Consider the following 18,984-nt stretch of genomic DNA (forward strand, 5'->3'; position numbering starts at 1 on the left):
AGTAGGGTTTTCTGATACTTTGAACCTTTTGGTGTGATATTCATTGAGATTCTTTGACTTTTAGGGGTGTTTCCTTTTTTCGATTTCAGGCAATTTTTCTCAGGGTCGTATTTTTTTTATAGTTAAAGGTAAACTTTATGAGACTTACATATTTGGGATCAGCATTATAAGCCAATTCTTTTGATATATCTGTTGGTATCAAAATTCCGTCTTTTTTAGAGTTTTGATTACTGTTGAGCCGGTTCGCTCCTCACTTACTGTTTGAAAACCCGAAGAAAGCCTTACAAATATTCATTTAGAAATATTTACCTATAAAAAAATTATGTCAACAAAAAAAGAATAGAAAATAATTCAGAGAAAACCTTTTTAAACGTCCAAAGAAAATTAAACTTAAGAAGACCAAGTCAAACCTAAAAAATCAAGTCAAGCTTAAAACGAACAGAAACTACCACAAAGAAGACTAGGCTAACGACCACTATGCATTCTAAAGACCAGAACATAATTTGCGCTTGTGATGTAATTTGCACTTCTTATCAGTGAAGCCCTAATGACGTCCTGCTCTTTAAAAGAAATAAGGGACGTTAGTCATACTCCTTTTGTGGTAGTTCCTATTCGTTTTAAGTTTGACATGATTATTTATTGTAATTTCTCTTCGTTTCAGGTCTCATTTATTTATTGACTCTTATAGTTTTACACTTGAATCCCTATTTCACTTTATTTCTGCTGCTCTTTTGTCTAATGTAGGTCTTTACTTTTCTTTGATAAGCCTCTTTTGTGGATTTTTTTTTTAATTGATTCCAGAAAAGGCTTTGGAACCAATATTTCAGGGTATTACCGTGTACATGCCTGGAAATCGGGGTTGAATATTCTGTGTAGCCCACTGGGGTCAACCCTAGTTATAGATTAAATTAATCTTGCATTGAAAGAATTGACCTTTGTGGAATGTATTTTGTGGTTAGGTCGCATTTTGATAGCTGTATATTTTTCAGCTGTTTTTTCTTGTATTTTGTCTCTTATCTTTCGTAAAATAAGAATGGTTTAGCCGAATTCCGATAGTATTTGGATCTGTCTTAAGAATAAATTGACTATTTTTATGCTGCATATAGTAAAGAATAAAATTCTTTGTCCAATTGAAAACGATAGCTCACCTACTAAAAGAGAGAAAAGGAAATTTTGTTTTTAGAGAACTTCTTTCGGTGCATAAGACACTTTTAAATCAAGAACTGTGTAAAAGATTAGATTTCCGCGGTAACTGATATTTTTTTTTTAATTATTCAGAACGAAGTTTGTTTGAGAACGGATCATACATGTCGGATTCAGCCTCGAGAGCGCGACCAACAAGATGTGACGGAGAGCCAGGAGGGCGCTTATGTAAAACTAAGTATAATACAACAGCACCTCTGTATGGCGTATCTCTAACTTCTGGACAACCGGTGACAATTGTACAAAAATTTCCTGACTTACTTCAGCAGGTTATTTTCGAAGTATGCGAGTAAGTGAAATTTTGTTTGTTTGTAGCTTTCAAGAAAAGATAATATAAAACTACACAGAAAAAAAAAATCAACTAATGACAGACTTGTGTGTTAAAACCTTCTGTTTCACGAAAACCATGTTAGATAATAAGGTTGATATTCAAAGTTTTTACCGGACAAAAGTTCCAGTTATGTTGTGAGCACCTTATTCTTGTGAATTTTTCCGAACAAAATGAATTTTGATTCGCCAATTTATTGTTAGAGTTTACAGATGGCACTAATCGTCCCTGTCATGCAAACGGGAGCTGGGGGCAGTGGGACCGAGCCTGCTCTTGACACCTCGAGATGTTTTATACAAGGCTTGTCTTTTTTCACATATTTTGCTCATGTTTTGTTTTTAGTTTTCCTCGGCTCTAAATAAAACGAACTTCTTTCTTAAAACAAATTCATGCAAAAATGACTAAAAAATCTGTTGTTTTTTTTCTATAAAATCCAAACAGACAATTTTATATACCCAAACATTTGCTACATACCTAAAAGTATGAGAGGAATCTTACTATTCCTTAGAAAATCATACTCTTGAACTATAACTATAAAACAAATGTTGTCGACATATTACGACCAGAAATATTTTGATTGAGCAAGCAAACACAAACGGAAAAAAGACACCGGTGTAGAGATTTAGTTGATCGTTTTTGGACTTTTTTTCTTCCTAAAATTCGATTGCTTGAAACTATCTATATAAAAGAAGATAAACAATAAAAAAATGTTTTGTTAACTGTGGAACCACATACAACAAAGGCTACAAGACTCACAAGACTAGAACATCCTTTCAGCTTGACTAATCATGGAAATCAAAATTTTCATTGGACACGATGTTCTTTAGAGCGTTACACTTCTCAAATGTAAAATCAGCTCAATTTCCTACAAAAAGATTAAAAAAAAAATTCTGTTCAAAGCTTAAAGTATTTTGGTAGTATTACATAGATGTCTATTAAAGTCGCTTTTTAATTTAGTGTTTTTGCTTCCTTAATATATTTGTTGGGCTTTACATATATCGAGATCTTTTTATGGTTTGATTTCGTTCTGGAGTGCAATTCTAAAGGTTTTTGGAAATAGTAGACCTTGGAAGACAGTGGATGGCAATAAGTAAATAAATATGAACCTATAACGGAATTCTATCCTCGTAGGAAGCGAGAGAAATTATTAGAAACACAAATAACATCGTAAAACTATCACGTCTTTTCTATAGTAATATACAGCAGGAAAGGGTGATTTGATGTGAATAACTTCATATCAATTAAGAACTTTAGTGATTATAAAGCATACATGGTATATAGCAAAATAGCCCACCTTGAAAATTATTGCATGCTTTTCGCATGTTTTCATACATTTGGTCGGGTGTTCCTATAATGTTTATACTTTAGCCGATCGTCATTTTTGTCTTTTAACATAAATCCAGTCAAAAAGATTTCTTTTGAAGATTGGTAGATGGTAGCTGGTCAACTTATGATTCATGATGGTTTAATTTTTTTATGAATAAATAATATATCTCAATGAAAAGTGAATCACAGATATCAATGTAAAACGAAGTCAGCTGATAAGACCAACTAGCCTGAAAACTATCGTGAATGGTGGCTAAAAAAGAGAACATTATTAACAAATTTATCGGCTATAATTGTCTTGACTTAGCGAATTGACGTTGTTAATTGATTCAGGATTTCAGTTTTGCTGCGATGTAAGAATATAATCAATTTTATCAAGTTGTTGATTTACATAGTCGGAGAAGTATACAGATTAACGGCTTATTTAAAAGCTATTAAGGTAGTCATTGTGATTTAGTGCTAGCAACTACTAGCCAAGAATATTTTTCACTAGTCACCGCCCTATAGCCAAAAGGCCTTAAGTATAATGAGAGTATATATGTTATATTGAAAAAAAAACACACCTGAAAACATGATGTTCCTATCGGATAATCCAATTATATCAGTTTCAACAAATTGCTAGCGTCTGGAAACAGGGTCGAATTCAGGATTGCCTAAGACCATAGGTAGGTGTGCCTTGTTTACCTCTCATTCCAGGCAATCTAATGGTCCTATGTCAATTTTAAATTCTTGGTCAACCTACCTGAGTCTGTAGGCGGCCGTGCCTTGCTAAAAGATAACAAACATGTATTGGTCCAATAAGAGGGGCATAATTACTCCCGCAGTTTGCCAGTGCCATTTAAATAAACACTTGGAAAACTGTAGGTTTTATGACTATCTTAGCTCTATGACTATTGTCATCTCTATAATACTACTTAATAATAATAATAATAATAATAATTTATTTATAACCCACAAAGTACATTAAACTGTGGAGTAAACACACAAAAAAAGAAAAAAACAAGACAAAAAACATAACAACATAAATAACATAGCAGCATAACAACATACAACATAAGTAAATTACCTCAATAAAAAAATGGCCAAAGAGGGTCAAAAACACCAATCATTTGCCGAGTTTTAAGACATATATCTTTAGATAAATGTTTCAGTCGCGAGGGCGCATCAACGATGTCAAATTTAGAAACGACTGTATGATTCCGATACCACCGAGGGAGACGCAGCAAATACTTGCAATACTTAAAATATCCTGAGCGTATTTTCTTTGTATCCTTCTTGCGAAGGAGGAAAGCAAAACCAGAAAGATAAGAAACAGCAGGGGCACAAAAACTAGAATAAAGACGGCATAGTCCTTTTCGGTTATACCGACCACGATTTGGTGAAATTTTCGCGTATCCAACCCACATACTTTTCAGCACGCTGGACGTAATAGCGGAGCAAGTAGACGAAAGTGACGTGGAAAAAGAGAGACCCAACCATTTAATACTTACTGAACATGGTATTGTTGAAGAACCCAAGCAAAGAGGTGATGCTGGTGGAGGACTCCCAAAACACAAAAACTCACATTTGGAGGCATTAACTGAAAGGCCTACTGTGGATAGTGCGGCTGAAAGCCGGTAAAAGTTGGTAATTAGACTATGTTTTGTCCGGCTAAGAAGCAGAACATCATCAGCATATGTAACGTGACTAATGCCTAAATTATCATTGTAAAAAATTGACGGTTGAAGACGTTGGAGACACGAAGCTAAAACACATTTAAATATGCTCGGGGATAACACGGCACCTTGCCTAACGCCTTTTTTAACAGGAATATACTCCCCTACAGTGCCATTCCACTTCACCCTAACTGAAGAATTAGCATACCAATACTTAAGCACGGAAACAATATATGTTTCCGTTTAAGATTATTAATATATGTATCGTTTAAGATTATTCGATATATGTATCGAATAATCTAATTATATCAGTTTCAACAAATTGCTATTGTTCGTCTGGAAACAGGGTCGTATTCAGGGTTTTTTCTTTTTTTGGGGTGGGGGTGTGCAAAAGGATTTTTTCAGGGTTTTCCAAAATACGCATTAAAAATTTGCTTACATTCACTTTGTTACGTTTTTACGAACCGGAAAAACATTTAAGGAGAGGGGGTGAAACCCCCTAGCCCCCTCCCCTGGATACGGCTTTGTCTGGAAATATACTGATCTATGCTGTAAATGTATATAAATTGCAATAAGCCTTTCCGTTGCGACTCCTTACATTCTTGAGAACCTCATGTATGTGGTTTTACCTATGCCAGTTGCAGACAGTTTAACTCAATAGCAATTAAAGAAAATAGAAAATGTTGAGCTTGAAACTAGTCTATTTGGAAATCATATTTATCCTTTTGCAAACTAAAATTGGCTCTCTGAGGATAGAAATGCATTTTATGTAAAAATTGATAAAAAAGATAATGACATGCCTTTAATTTTCTGCTGATTTAAACTTTGTTCTTTACTTTCAGGTCGAAGGAGTGTGATATTCTCAGAGGAGACTGTGTCCAAACATATGTGCCTTATTTATTTCTTGTCATACCTCTTGGACCTGTAACACTCACAGGTCAAGACTATGTCCTTGTAGAATCAGGCTGTGTTTGTAAGCCGAAATTTGGTTCCAAATCAAATGAGCCCAACATAGCTGATGCATTGCCTGGATTTGTATGATTAGAGCATCATAGTATCATAAGCATCAGCATCAGTAAAATGTGGACACAAACATCAGTGCATCAGGGAAATAACATAATGGTTTTGTTTTAATTTGACGAATTTTCTTAATGAAAAAAAGTGAATGAGGACCGTGTATTGACTCGCAAGTGCCACTAATATACATATTTTGACGCCGAAAGAGAAGTTTTATTTTCACCAAACTGCTATTTATTTATATTTCTTAAATTATTAAATATTTAAGTGTTGATCTCTCCTTATATTTGAATAGCGATGTGCTCTAAACAAATTTGATTGATTCCTCATGGCATCTATTATAAATTGAAAAAGCCTTACTAAAACAAATTAAACCCCTCTGAAATATATAAAATAGCTGATAAATGTCAAGTGTCATTGAAACGGTGGTTTTAAAAATCCAGCATTGAGGATTTTCGCTTTTGAGGATTAGTGAAATATCCAAAATAAATGTGAAGTACAAAAAAACTACATCTTTACTGATTCGATATTAAAATATTAGTGCAGAAAAAAACCCGTAATCATAAAATAAAGTAGCATGGCAGTCCTCACTGAACCAAAGAAGCATACAGAACATTAAAGCGGAAATAAAAGTACTAGAGTAGGCCTAAATTTATAGTTTTATAACGTTTCAATAGTTTGTGGTCGGACGTTAAATAATTTAATTACAATGAACGGCTAACACTATGAATTATTAAACAAACCGGGTTTTGTATTTGAAAGCTATGACTAAATGGAAAAGAGAGCCATAAAAGGCTTAAAGAGTTCGTAGGCATTGGAGGATTAATATGATAATCTACAAATCTATACCGATTGTATCCGGCATGGACTTTGCACTTCGAGACTACAAAACCTAGTCCTACAGCAGGGGTTTCAAGTTAAGTCTTGTTAAAGGGCCTAATTTTCTTTTTTAATTTAGGAAACATTATTAATAACTACCTATTTTATACAGGTAGCACTGCATATAACACAAGTTTAATCTAAACGAAATTGAATTAAAATGGGTAAAGTATTGCCGTAATTCATAGATCTAGATACATTAGCTTAGAAATATTATCGATTTATCTCATTGAATCACTTTTATGGTAGTTTTATAGTAGCGTGTGGTTTAGTCCTAAAATAACTCCACTTAGGGTTTCTGAACGCTAGAAATGTGCCCACCACAATAGTAGCTCTTTTACGAAATTACTGATAGGAAATAGTGTTATACAGGTGCCGAGGCTTTGAACCAATCCTATACCGGCACATTATACGTGTTACGACGACTTAAAGCTAAATTTTATCCCCAATATTGAAAGTTTTGGCGTTGTTTTTAGAAAATTAAAGGTAATAAAAAAAATGATTAACATAAAAAAAATGAAAGCTTGCATCTGCAATAGTATGGAAACACACATGAAATTTAATCTTATACAAAAGAACATAACAGAAGTAGATTTATATTCTCCTTACGGGGAGGCTTTTATGTGTAAAAGCAACATTGACATGAAAAAACTAGGCATCAAAAAGTGGTTTCCATGATAAGCATATATCCTTCCTTGACTTAAAATACGTCCTCAGGCTACATGTCAGGCAAATACATCCACTAAGCCATATTCAGCACTCGAAAAAGGGAAGTAAAAAGATATAGAAAAAAGTAACTAGCCTTCTGAAGCAAACTAAATTGAACTATAAAAGTGACTGAATAAAAAACAACCCAAACAAAAGAAAGACGATTTAAAATTAGATTAAGTAAGAATTCTCTCCAAGGTGATTACTACAGCCTATCTACTGACCTGATTTGTATCACTTTAGCCTATTGGTCTTGTTTTAAAACAAGAAGGAATGTAAGATGAGTCTTTTTGTACTAAGTTATGATAAATGGGGCTTATAAAAATGTTCCCAGTATCTGATTTTTAGCAGGATCATTGTGTATATATTTTTTCAATTTCAGTTGCCTTCCTCAAGAGTTGTTGTAAGGCCTTTACTGTGGCTGCTAGAGTTGCTTCGTCCAAAATAAACAAATAATCTTGGTATTCAAAAACGTGGAGGTCTAAAGCATATTGAAAGTCATCATTTTTGCTTTTAGACTTTTGAGATTTGTCGATTGAAAATTTATATTCATGAATCCTTTCTCCCAACTATTTGGTTCTGCCAATGTAAAATTTACCACAGGAACACATGACTCTATTCGCCACTACCAAGAAGAGGATAAATTTTAGCTTTCCCTTAATTCAAAAAAACAAAACTATCCCATCTTTAGTTTATTTTTGAAGGAGACGAAAATATCATTTCTGTAAAAATGCCCCAAGCTTAATGCTGAGTTCGTGGATGTGTGGTAATTTTGTAAAATTTTACATTTTTTATGGTGTTGTCCAATGAATGATGGAAGGGTTCTTTATTTTATTATTTTTACCTTTTTGATTTTTTTCTATAATTTCCTCAACAATCCTGATGATGCAACCATAACAGATTAAAATTACTTTGATTTATGTTAGTACAGACAGCATGGCTGTCTGAACAGAATTGGTTCTATAATATGACTATTTCCTCGAGAGCAACAACAGTATTGGTTGTCTAGCGGACCCAATTCCAATTTGAGTTAAAAAAAAAAAAAAAAAAAAAAAAAAAAAAAAAAAAAAAAAACTCTCGTCATTTCTTTGTTATAAACCTATTTCTGCACAGTTTAGTCTGGCTTTGAGTCTGCGGCTATTCACCACTTTAACTGGAAAAATATGAGAGTATGTAAACTAGCCATTCCTGTATTAGACAGTTTTAGTATATTTTAACATTGATTATACTTATCTATCATTGTACAGAGGTTTGTCCAAGAATGATGAATTTCAACTGCATGATTAATCTAAAGAGCCATAATTTCTGCTGTGAGTGCACAGAAAGATGTATTTAACTGCACAGTAAGACACATTTTAACAAGACCAATATTATTCTTCAGACATTTTTTCCTCTCTAGGTCAAGATTTGAAAAATCAGACATGTACCTTTTCAGTAATAAATGACTCAATTGCTTGTTCTGTTTTTAGTAGCTCCCACATGCTTCCGTCTTCAATAAGCCAAATAGAGGTAAAGTTTTAGGCAATATAGCCACCAATATGGAGAACATGTGCATAGTCAGCATCTTGTCTAGGAGGGGGGGGGGAGAGGGCAGCTGATTCTGTGACGGAGGGAGGATGAAATTGTATCGGCAGTTCACAAAACCTCACATCGCCAGCAAGTTCTATATTACCTTTTGAAATCTCTATTCATCAACAATCACCAAAAATCCCAAATCATCAATTAGCTTCAGGATTAATCTTCTTGAATTGTTATACTCTTACCATCTTCATACAACACTATAATATAATAAACCTACTATCCAACTTCTAATTTCCAGAAAACAATAACACGATAAAAGCAATTTGACACAAATTACTGACAGCTTCTTGTTCTAAGAATTCAATTCAAAAGTTTAAGGCTGGGTGATATTAAAAATCAAAATCGATATATCTATAAATCAGACAAAAAAATCAATCTTGGACACGGTACTTGGAAATTTCTGTTTATTTTAAGAGAAGAAAAGTTGAGCTTCATTTACCTTGGTAGTATTATTAGTAAGGACGGTGGGAGCAGTGAAGATGTCAAAAGTAGAATAGCCAAGGCTCAGGGTTTTTTTTCCCAACTAAAAAAAGTTTGGAAGAATAGGAAGATAAGTCTGCAAATCAAGATTAGAATATCGGAAGGCACAATGCTGACAATGGTCAAATATAGCTCTGAAGCATGGGTGCTCCAAAAAGCGGATGAAGGTTTACTAGATGTTTTCCAGAGACATTGCCTACGGATTGTTTTGGGTACCCGGCTGACTGATCGTATTTCAAACAGCAGGCTGCATGAAAAGTTTGGTTCAGTCCTACTTTCTAGGGTGATAATGAAAGAAAATTTGAGGTGGTTAGGGCACGTTCTGCGGATGAAGGATGACATATTGCCGAAGGTAGTCCTTTTCGGCCAACCGTCTAGGGCTAAACGGAAAGCAGGTCGTTCTCGTCTGGGGTGGGAAGATTTAATAAAGAAATTTTAAAATAAAATGGGAACTTGTTGGGAGGGTGTAAGGAGGGAGGTTTGGAATAGATTATGATGGAGGAGGAGCGTGTGTAGCTTTTTTGGCCTCAGGCGGCTTCGTGCTGCGGTGAGTTGTTAGTAGTAGCAGTAGTAGTGTTTATTTTCAGCCTTTTCAACCATCTACAAGTGAACATTCAACAGAAAATACTAAAATATACGTTAATATATAGAGCAAATTTTAAGTTCTAGGGAGGGGGAGCCGCCTCAATGTCAATGTCCGCCTCAATAACTCAATGTCTATCGTCATCTATGAATTTAAATCCAGTGGCATAAATAGTAGAATATAGAACACATATTCGTCTTATTTCAAAATATTAAAAGGTAATTATATTTTTAAACAGCTTAGCTGCTTCAAAGTTTGACACTAAGCATTATAGTCTCTAAAATAATAGGTTGTTTTCAGTATTTTATTCGGAAAAAATGCTCAGGCCCATTCAAAGAAGCCGAAAAAATTAGCTTCTTTTAGGGATAATTGTTGAATTTCATTCCTTGCCATCTGTAGTATAGCTACTCATTTCGTTGTATTATTGTGCAAAGAAAATAAGAAGACTGATCTTGCTGAAATACTTGCTTCTTAAGGAAAAATTAAATAAAAAAAAACTAATTTTTTTAGCTGAAAGTAAGGAGCGACATTAAAACTTAAAACGAACAGAAATTACTCCGTATATGAAATGGGTTGTCCCCTCCGCAATCCCTCGCTCTTTACGCTAAAGCTTTTAATTGTTTTAAAAAGTAGAATTGTGGCAAAGAGTCAAACTTCAGCGGAAAGAGCGAGGGATTGCGGAGGGGACAACCCATTTCATATACGGAGTAATTTCTGTTCGTTTTAAGTTTTAATGTTGCTCCTTACTTTCAGCTAAAAAAATTAGTTTTTTTTTATTTAATTTCTGAACGTTTTTGAATTAATGCATGTTTGGTTTTGGCTCTCTGCACATAAATTATTAAAATGAAACTTGTATATTAATTCTTTTTTTGGCTAAATGGCTTTCTCTTAGTTTTGATCAGACGATTTTGAGAAATAAGGGGTGGAGAAGGAGGCCTAGTTGCCCTCCAATTTTTCGGTTACTTAAAAAGGCAACAAGAACTTTTAATTTTTAATGAACGTTTTTATTAGTAAAAAATACACGTAACCTAAGAATTAACTTACGTAACAAACTTTCATAACCTTATATTTTTATTATGTATACGAGGGGGTTTGTACCCTCGTTAATACCTCGCTCTTTACACTAAATCGTAAGTTTTGTCCCAATTCTTTAAGAATGACCCCTGAATCAGAAAGGCCGTAGAATAAATAGTTGAAATTACTAAAAATACTTTAGCATAAAGAGCAAGGTATTTATCTCCTCCTAAATACCTCGCTCTTTATGCTAAAGTATTTTTAGAACCCCTCATATGCGTAATTATCTCTGTTCGTTTTAAGTTTAATTGCTACTTCTTCCTTTCATTTGAAAAAAAGTTTTCATGTTTATTTTTCATTGTTTTCTTATAGTAATGCTAGAGAACCCTGCGCCCTTTTCATTGAATTTTTCTTCCCCCATAACAGATTCCTCCAAGGAAAGATCCTCCAGCATAGCCCCCTCTACTCAGCCCCACCCCCAAACAAAATAGAATCCCCCTGAAAACGTCTGTACATTTCCCAATAACCATTAATATATGTAAACACTGGTCAAAGTTTGTAACTTGCAGCCCCTCCCCCAGATTGTGGGGGATTAAGTCATCCTCAAAGACATAGTTGTTATGGTTTTCGACTATGCCGAACAAAATGGCTTTCTCAAAATTTTGATCCGTTGACTTTGGGAAAAAAATGAGCGTCGGAGGGGGCCTAGATGCCCTCCAATTTTTTTGGTCACTTAAAAAGGGCACTAGAACTTTTCATTTCCGTTAGAATGAGCCCTCTTGCGACATTCTAGGACCACTTGGTCGATACGATGACCCCTGGGGAAAAGAAAAAAAACAAAACAAAAAAAAACAAACAAATAAACACGCACCCGTGATTTGTCTTCTGGCAAAAAATACAAAATTCCACATTTTTGTAGATAGGAGCTTGAAACTTCAATTGTAGGGTTCTCTGATACGCTGAATCTGATGGTGTCATTTTTGTTAAGATCCTACGACTTTTAGGGGGTGTTTCTCCCTATTTTCTTAAATAAGGCAAATTTTCTCAGGCTCGTAACTTTTGATGGGTAAGACTAAACTTGATGAGACTTATATATTTAAAATCAGCATTAAAATGCGATTCTTTTGATGTAGCTATTGATATCAAAATTCAATTTTTTAGAGTTTTGGTTACTATTGAGCCGGGTCGCTCCTTACTACAGTTCGTTACCACGAACTGTTTGATATATGAATTGCGTGAGAAAAAGATACTACGATAATAAATATTTAATGTTTGAAGTTACTTGCCCTTTTTAAGAGACAGCTGAATGGAGGCTTTACTCTAGATGCGGGAGGGATGGGCTTAGAAAATATTCCCGAAAATACTAAAGTTTGTATTGATAAAAAAAATTTGATGAATTTTGTAAAAATTGATAAAGTTTATATCAAAAAGTACTAAAGTTTAATTTGATTTTATTAAATTTTACTTCCACATTTATATTATGAAAGTGCCAAATTCACTAGGAGATTTTTCTGAATAACAGGACAGAGGTTTTGTAGGATAAGGCATTCACAGTACATAGTATAACCAATTCATACCATAGGGTGAGCTTCGATGCTATCAATGCTTAAGTCCAACGATTAAATGAAACTTGATGAAACATGTATTTGAAGGAATAGCAAGGATACTTGGAAGTATAAAGCACGGTTTTTCTTTGTAAATTAAGCTAGGTTCATTGTTGTGTCAGCGCCTAACTTGCCTTATTCTACTTCCAAATCATTTGTTTTTCAATTGATAGTACAATACCATCCATTACATCAGGCTTATTTCCGAACCAGCGTTGACACAAAGCTCATTTTATTTGAATCATCGGCAAAATCGTGAATTATAAACCTTAGTTTGACCATTTTAATATCTACTCGTATAAGTTAAGAAAAGTTTTAAAAATATGGAAGATTCATATGATAAGTGTCATATACTAAATAAGACTTAAAACTAACAAGAAATTATTGTAAATGAGCAAAAACAGTCTAAAATAAACAGAAATTAAAAGGAATATTCAAGCTAAATTTAAAAAAATATTATGGCTGAATAAGTGAAACATTAAACGGACAAATATTGAAGTGAAGCATCGACTCAAGCTCGAAGAGCGAAAATAGAAATTCTAATTATGTTTTACAAATATGAGGTAAAACCAAAAATAAGGGATAACAGCCTTTAAACCCTTATAGTGGTTGAGTACTTCTGAGCCTTTTTCTAAAAGCAATATTCATTTTGAAGAATATTTTTTTATATTTGTAAAAACTTCAACAAAGGAAGAGGAATTTTCGATAGAATTTGTTTATTTACAGTTTTAAGTAGATGATTTTAAAAATATACTTCTTTGTAGCATTTTCTCTTTTGATATCATTTCATTCAGAAATATAGCATTCTTATACCTTGAGCTGTTTTAATCATATCGTTCCCATAGCCGCAACTTTTGGACCTTCAACCTTTTCAGAGAAAAAGGACTGCTTTGACACTTTGATCCAATTCCATAGGCCATATGGGCTAGAGGAGGGCTTACCAGGCACTAAAGTGGCGGTAGATTGACCTGAAAACAGTTTCCAACTCAATCGGTTTAAAGAACTAAAACGATAAATTTTTGATCTAGTGAGCCCCTCCTCAAGGATCTACAATCAGGCGTTCTATGTGATAGCCAACAGGATAAAAAATAATATTAAGAAGCATGGGAAATTGCTCTTTACTAAGTCTAAGCGCTCTTTAATATAGCAATGACTATTATTAAATGTTCAAATTTTAGCGTTAGAAAATGTGAAACACTCCCCTGGAACTTTCTTTTTAGTGGATAGACCCCTGCTAGTTCTATTAAAATTTATATATTCTAGGGACTTCAGATTCTAACAAATGCTACAAATCAAAGTTTAGTCTTTTGTACTGGACTGCCATTTATCACCATTAGATATAACTTAGAACAGTGTTGCAATAAATGAAAATCATACGCTGAATCCGGTCAATATGTAAGTAAAAAAAGAAAACGTTCAACAATTAGAGTTCAACAAAAGAGTTTCACTTCATGTCTTGTCTTGCAAGCTATAACAAGCAATATGAAACATTTCAAAGCTCAGATACTTGTGACTGTTACAACGTCCCTTAAACATAACAATAAAGGAAAACCACCCAGTAAAAGGAGAGCCTTTGTTCTGACAATCGCCCAAAAAATGGTGAATACAAGCTATTGTCGACGCCTCACGCCACCTATGACCGACAAACGACAAACGACTCTTGAGATTTCAAAATGCTAAAGGGGGTCAGAGGAATAGACAGGTATTTCTCAGCGTTACTGAGGATAGAGAGTACCCCAAAAGTAACTGACTATTTCTGCCAAATTGGTAACTTCAATAGGTGCTCACCATCCTTCGAGTGATTACTTAAAGCACATATTTTACGACACAATATTCTAATCATCAATATGCCAAGTGAATCTTCAAAATGTTGAATAGCAACTCTAGAACATGTCATGCATTTTGGTTATATGTTGGCATAATGGGTTGCTTTTGCTTGTATAAAATAACTAACATTTTTTTTTTAACTTGTTTCCAAATGGACTAAAAAATAGAAAATGATTTTTTCTTTTCTCAAGAATCTACAAACACAAAACGGATTGGGCTTTTAATATCATAGATTTCAAATACATCTAAGTTGTAAATGCATAAATGGAAAAAAGTAGGTTCAGAAAAAAAGAGAAAAAACACGTAAAGCCTAATCCATTTTGCACCCCTTGTTTTCACTTATATTTATAAATTCTCGAGAAAAAATCATCTATTATTTAGGCCATTTTGAAAACGAATTGGGAATTATATTTATTTTTGTCAACTTCTTAATGCTTCTTAAGGCTAAAATTGTTTTTTAGTTTCCTTTAAGACAAAACTTAATTTTATCTAAAATTCAAACCCAAGTTCTTGTGGCCACAAGCAAGTGTTGTTACTAGTGCGCTACCAAGTCTAGAATATTAGTTTTTATTTTTATGGATTTTGTTTGTCCAATGATCTGTCCAATGTTGTTTTATATATACAAGGGGAAGTATGCAAGAGGGATGATTTTTGATGTTGTATTATTGCACAAATAACGAAAATGTATATTATCAATATGATTTTCTACTCTAGTACGAAGCAATTATATCAACATATAGGTTTTCACTTATGGTATGCTACCAGTCTGATGCTTCATCTAAATCTAGCAGTAGAACACCTTTAGCCATACGTTTCAAAATTTTTCCTGCGTATCTCAAAGCTTTCGACCTTCACTAGTCTCAAATTTAAGTCAGCCAACGAATTCTGGAAAATATTAAGGGGGCTGGAAGGGGGGTATGCAACATGAGAAGGTTTTGATGCTGTATTATTGCAGTGTGCTCGGAAGTAGGCTACATACAATGATAAATTTGGAAGTAATTGAACATTTGAAGTAGTAAAAAAAAAATAGGTCTCACAAATTTAACGAATTTATGTTATAAAAGGGATACAAACGAGTTAACAAAAAAGCTGGTGAGTCGAGGAAACGAGTTACAATGAAAATAAGACTTCCCTGATTAAAATATGGTGTACACCAGAGTGAGCTTAGAAAACGTAACTTTTTTTTAAATTTCAAAGGCTTTTAAAATTTGACAGAAATTCTTTTCAAAAAAATTGGACAGAATATAATTTATTTCTTATGGTGGATCAACCATGTAAGATTGATTAATTTATTTTTTACGACCCATGAAGGAGGCGAAAAGTACGAAGTGTCTGATTTCCATATACTTACCAAGTTAGATTTAGGATAACCTATCTGCAACATCAATAGTTGCATACCATGATGACCGTTCCACTGAAATCTGAGGAAAGAGAAATGCCATTTTGCAATAGTAAACAATGCATTCAATTTTCTACCGGCCTTCATGCCAAAATCACCCCCCCCCCCACACAAAAAAACAGATACTTGCTTTACTTATCATTAAAAAATAACTTTGGCGGGATGGAATTATATTCATGATGGATAATTGCATCTGTTATACGAAGAATATGTCATTGTTTTTACCTTGTTTGTTTAAAGAGGGATTGGAGAGATAAGCTCTATTAGTAATTTCCACATCACAATGATTGCCAATTCGAGGACAGTCAATATCAATATATTTCCTATTGTCTTGAATCCTCATACACGGTATAATACATTTATGTGTATATTCGAGTTGTATTATATATGTGGTCACCTGTTTGCTTTCTTCTCTTTATTTTTTTCGGATTTGATATTTTTAAATTTATCTTTCTGTATTTAAGAGTAATTATCTTCTATTTGATAAAAAATAGACCAGGTGCCCCGAGTAAAGAAGGCAAGGGACCAGCGACCCGAAGAGCATTGTGACTAAAAGTTAAAAATGTTATTAGAAAATGAAAATATTATTGCACTTATTCGAGAATGAGCTTGCAATTACCAGCTGGCTATGCAAGTCATACTTTAAATACTTTCAGTAAAGCATTATTAATTTCTTTAGCGTATCGGATAGGGGGTTGAGGAGTAGCAATTTATCCTCACAAACCAGAGCAAATAAACCTCATTTTGCAGGATAATCTATGTCCCTGCTTCGTTTTAATGTGGCTCTTTACGCTCGTTTGAAGAATATTGTACATATATTTAATTGTTACTAAAACTAATTAACTAGGAGTACTTTTATTACTTAATTAGCTGATTTATTAATAACCATAATATACAAGTATTATCTTGGTTAAACAGAATATTCTGAAAACATAGTGTTTCCACAATCAGTAAAGAGCTTACGAAAAACTTAAAACAAGCATAAACTATCTTACGTAAAATGTAAAAAATAAGTCGATCAAAATTGATATGAATGAAAATATTCAAATTAACACTAATATAAGTTGCAATGAACCATTAAGCCCAACTGAAAACACGCATTAATTGCCATAAACAAGTTAGGTGCTGGCCCCTTGCACAGCTTCCATATTACGCACGTAATTTTCTATACTAACTGGTTAAGTTTTCCCACTTAAACAATACCTTGCACAAAAGAATAACATACAGATTCCTAGATGTGTCATATTCATCTTCCAAAGTTATCACAATTATCATAAGCAAACGATTCAAAAATTAAAAATGTGGAATAGATTTCAAGATGCAATGTCTGGTCAATATTGAAAGGTTTCTTATAAAAGTTTACTAATTCATTTTCAAAATTTGTTAGTAGCTCATCCAGAGATTCCATATTATAGCTGCTATACTGATTTTTCCTTGTCGTAATAACAAAAATTTAAACAGAGCTTGAGTTTCTTTGCACTGTCTACGTTATGGATGAAACTGGTCCATAAGATTAGATAACTTAAAGTCTTAAGTTAAGCTTGCGTGTAAGGCTCCACGTCTTAGAGTGAAAAAAACTTGAGCCTAGTTTAGAGGAAGCCACGGCCAATAGTAACCAATTTCAGCAGCTCAGTTTGAAAACAAATGCATCTAGTGAGAATAATTGCAATTAGTAGCTGATTCAGGAATGGTAACTATTATTTTGATTATTTATAGTAAAATATAACCTTGAAAAAAAAATTATGCTAATTTTTAAAAAGAGCATCAAAGAACTCCACAAAGCGCTGTACCATTAGAATCACCATAGTCAAAAACCTCACGCAGAAAACTAGCAGCCCCCCCCCCCCTGAACGACACAGAAAGTCACTTTTTGGACGGAAAGAACTGAGAGTTTTTTTTTTCCTGCCAAAGGGTTACTAGAACATAATAGAGATCTGCTGAAGGGCTCATTTGTAAGTCAATTATCATACTCACTTGATTTTTAAAGTTCGACTTGATAACGCTATTATAAAGTGCTATAAAACCCCTAAAGTGAACTTTGGGTGGCATTTCTCGGGTATAAGGGCTGGGAAGCATAAAAAGGGTACCGTCATAATCTATCAAAAGTTTATGGCAATATATCAAAAACCCTATACCTGAGGTTCACAATCCTCCCTTATGTATCCCCCCTTCCCGGCCCCGTTGTTTTTTCTTAAATTGTCTACTGACTGTCAGAGCTAAGCTAATCAAACAGTTCGTGGTAACGAACTGTAGTGAGGAGCGACCCGGCTCAATAGTAACCTAAACTCTAAAAAATGGAATTTGATACCTATAGCTACATCAAAAGAATCATATCTTAATAATGATTTTAAATATATAAGTTTCATCAGGTTTAGTCTTACCAATCAAAAGTTACGAGCCTGAGAAAATTTGCCTTGTTTTAGAAAATAGGGGGAAACACCCCCTAAAAGTCATAGAATCGTAACGAAAATCACATCATCACATTCAGCGTATCAGAGAACTCTATTGTAGAAGTTTCAAGCTCCTACCTGTAAGAATCTGGAAATTTGTATTTTTTGCCAGAAGGCAGATCACGGATGGGTGTTTATTTGTTTGTTTGTTTTTTTGTTTTGTTGTTTTTTTTTCCAGGGGTGATCGTATCGACCCAGTGGTCCTAGGATCTTGCGAGAGGGCTCATTCTAACGGAAATGAAAAGTTCTAGTGCCCTTTTTAAGTGACCAAAAAAATGAAAAACCTTATAACTATGTCTTTGGGGATGACTTACTTCCCCACAGTCCCCGTGGGAGGGGCTACAAGTTGCAAACTTTGACCAGTGCTTACATATAGTAATGGTTATTGGGAAGTGTACAGACGTTTTCAGGGGGACTTTTTGGTTGGGGGAGGGGTTGAGAAGAGGGGATATGTTGGGGAAACTTTCCATTGAGGAATTTGTCATGGGGGAAGAAAATTTTCATGAAGGGAGCGCAGGATTTTCTAGCATTATTTAAAAAAATAACAATGAAAAAATAGATATGAAAAAGTTTTTTCAACTGGAAGTAAGGAGCAGCATTAAAACTTAAAACGAACAGAAATTATTACGAATATGAGGGGCTTACCTCCTCCTAATACCTCGCTCTTTACGATAAAGTATTTTTAGTAAATTCAACTATTTATTCTACGGCTTTTGTGATTCAGCGGTCATTGTTAATGAATTGGGACAAATTTAAGCTTTAGTGTAAAGAGCGAGGTACTGACGAGGGGTTGAATCCCCTCATACATGTAATAAAAACATGAGAATACAGAAGTTCGTTACGTAAGCTAATTTATAAGTTACGTGTATCTTTTACTAATAAAAAGATTCGTAAAAAAATAAAAGTTCTATTTGCCTTTTTAAGTAACTA

At 33.9% G+C, this 18,984-nt stretch overlaps 1 protein-coding gene across 1 annotated transcript in view; it reads left to right on the forward strand.

Moving 5' to 3' along the window:
- LOC136039348 (uncharacterized) overlaps positions 1–5,803 on the forward strand; it is a 51,969-nt gene extending 46,166 nt beyond the window's left edge. The window contains exons 4-5 of the mRNA XM_065723007.1: positions 1,279–1,492; positions 5,355–5,803. Coding sequence (XP_065579079.1) covers positions 1,279–1,492; positions 5,355–5,553 — 413 coding nt within the window. The 3' untranslated portion in view covers positions 5,554–5,803. The remainder of the gene's footprint in view (positions 1–1,278; positions 1,493–5,354) is intronic.
- Positions 5,804–18,984: the final 13,181 nt, after the last annotated feature.

The sequence above is a fragment of the Artemia franciscana genome, chromosome 2, assembly GCF_032884065.1.
Source record: "Artemia franciscana chromosome 2, ASM3288406v1, whole genome shotgun sequence".
NCBI lineage: Eukaryota > Metazoa > Arthropoda > Branchiopoda > Anostraca > Artemiidae > Artemia > Artemia franciscana.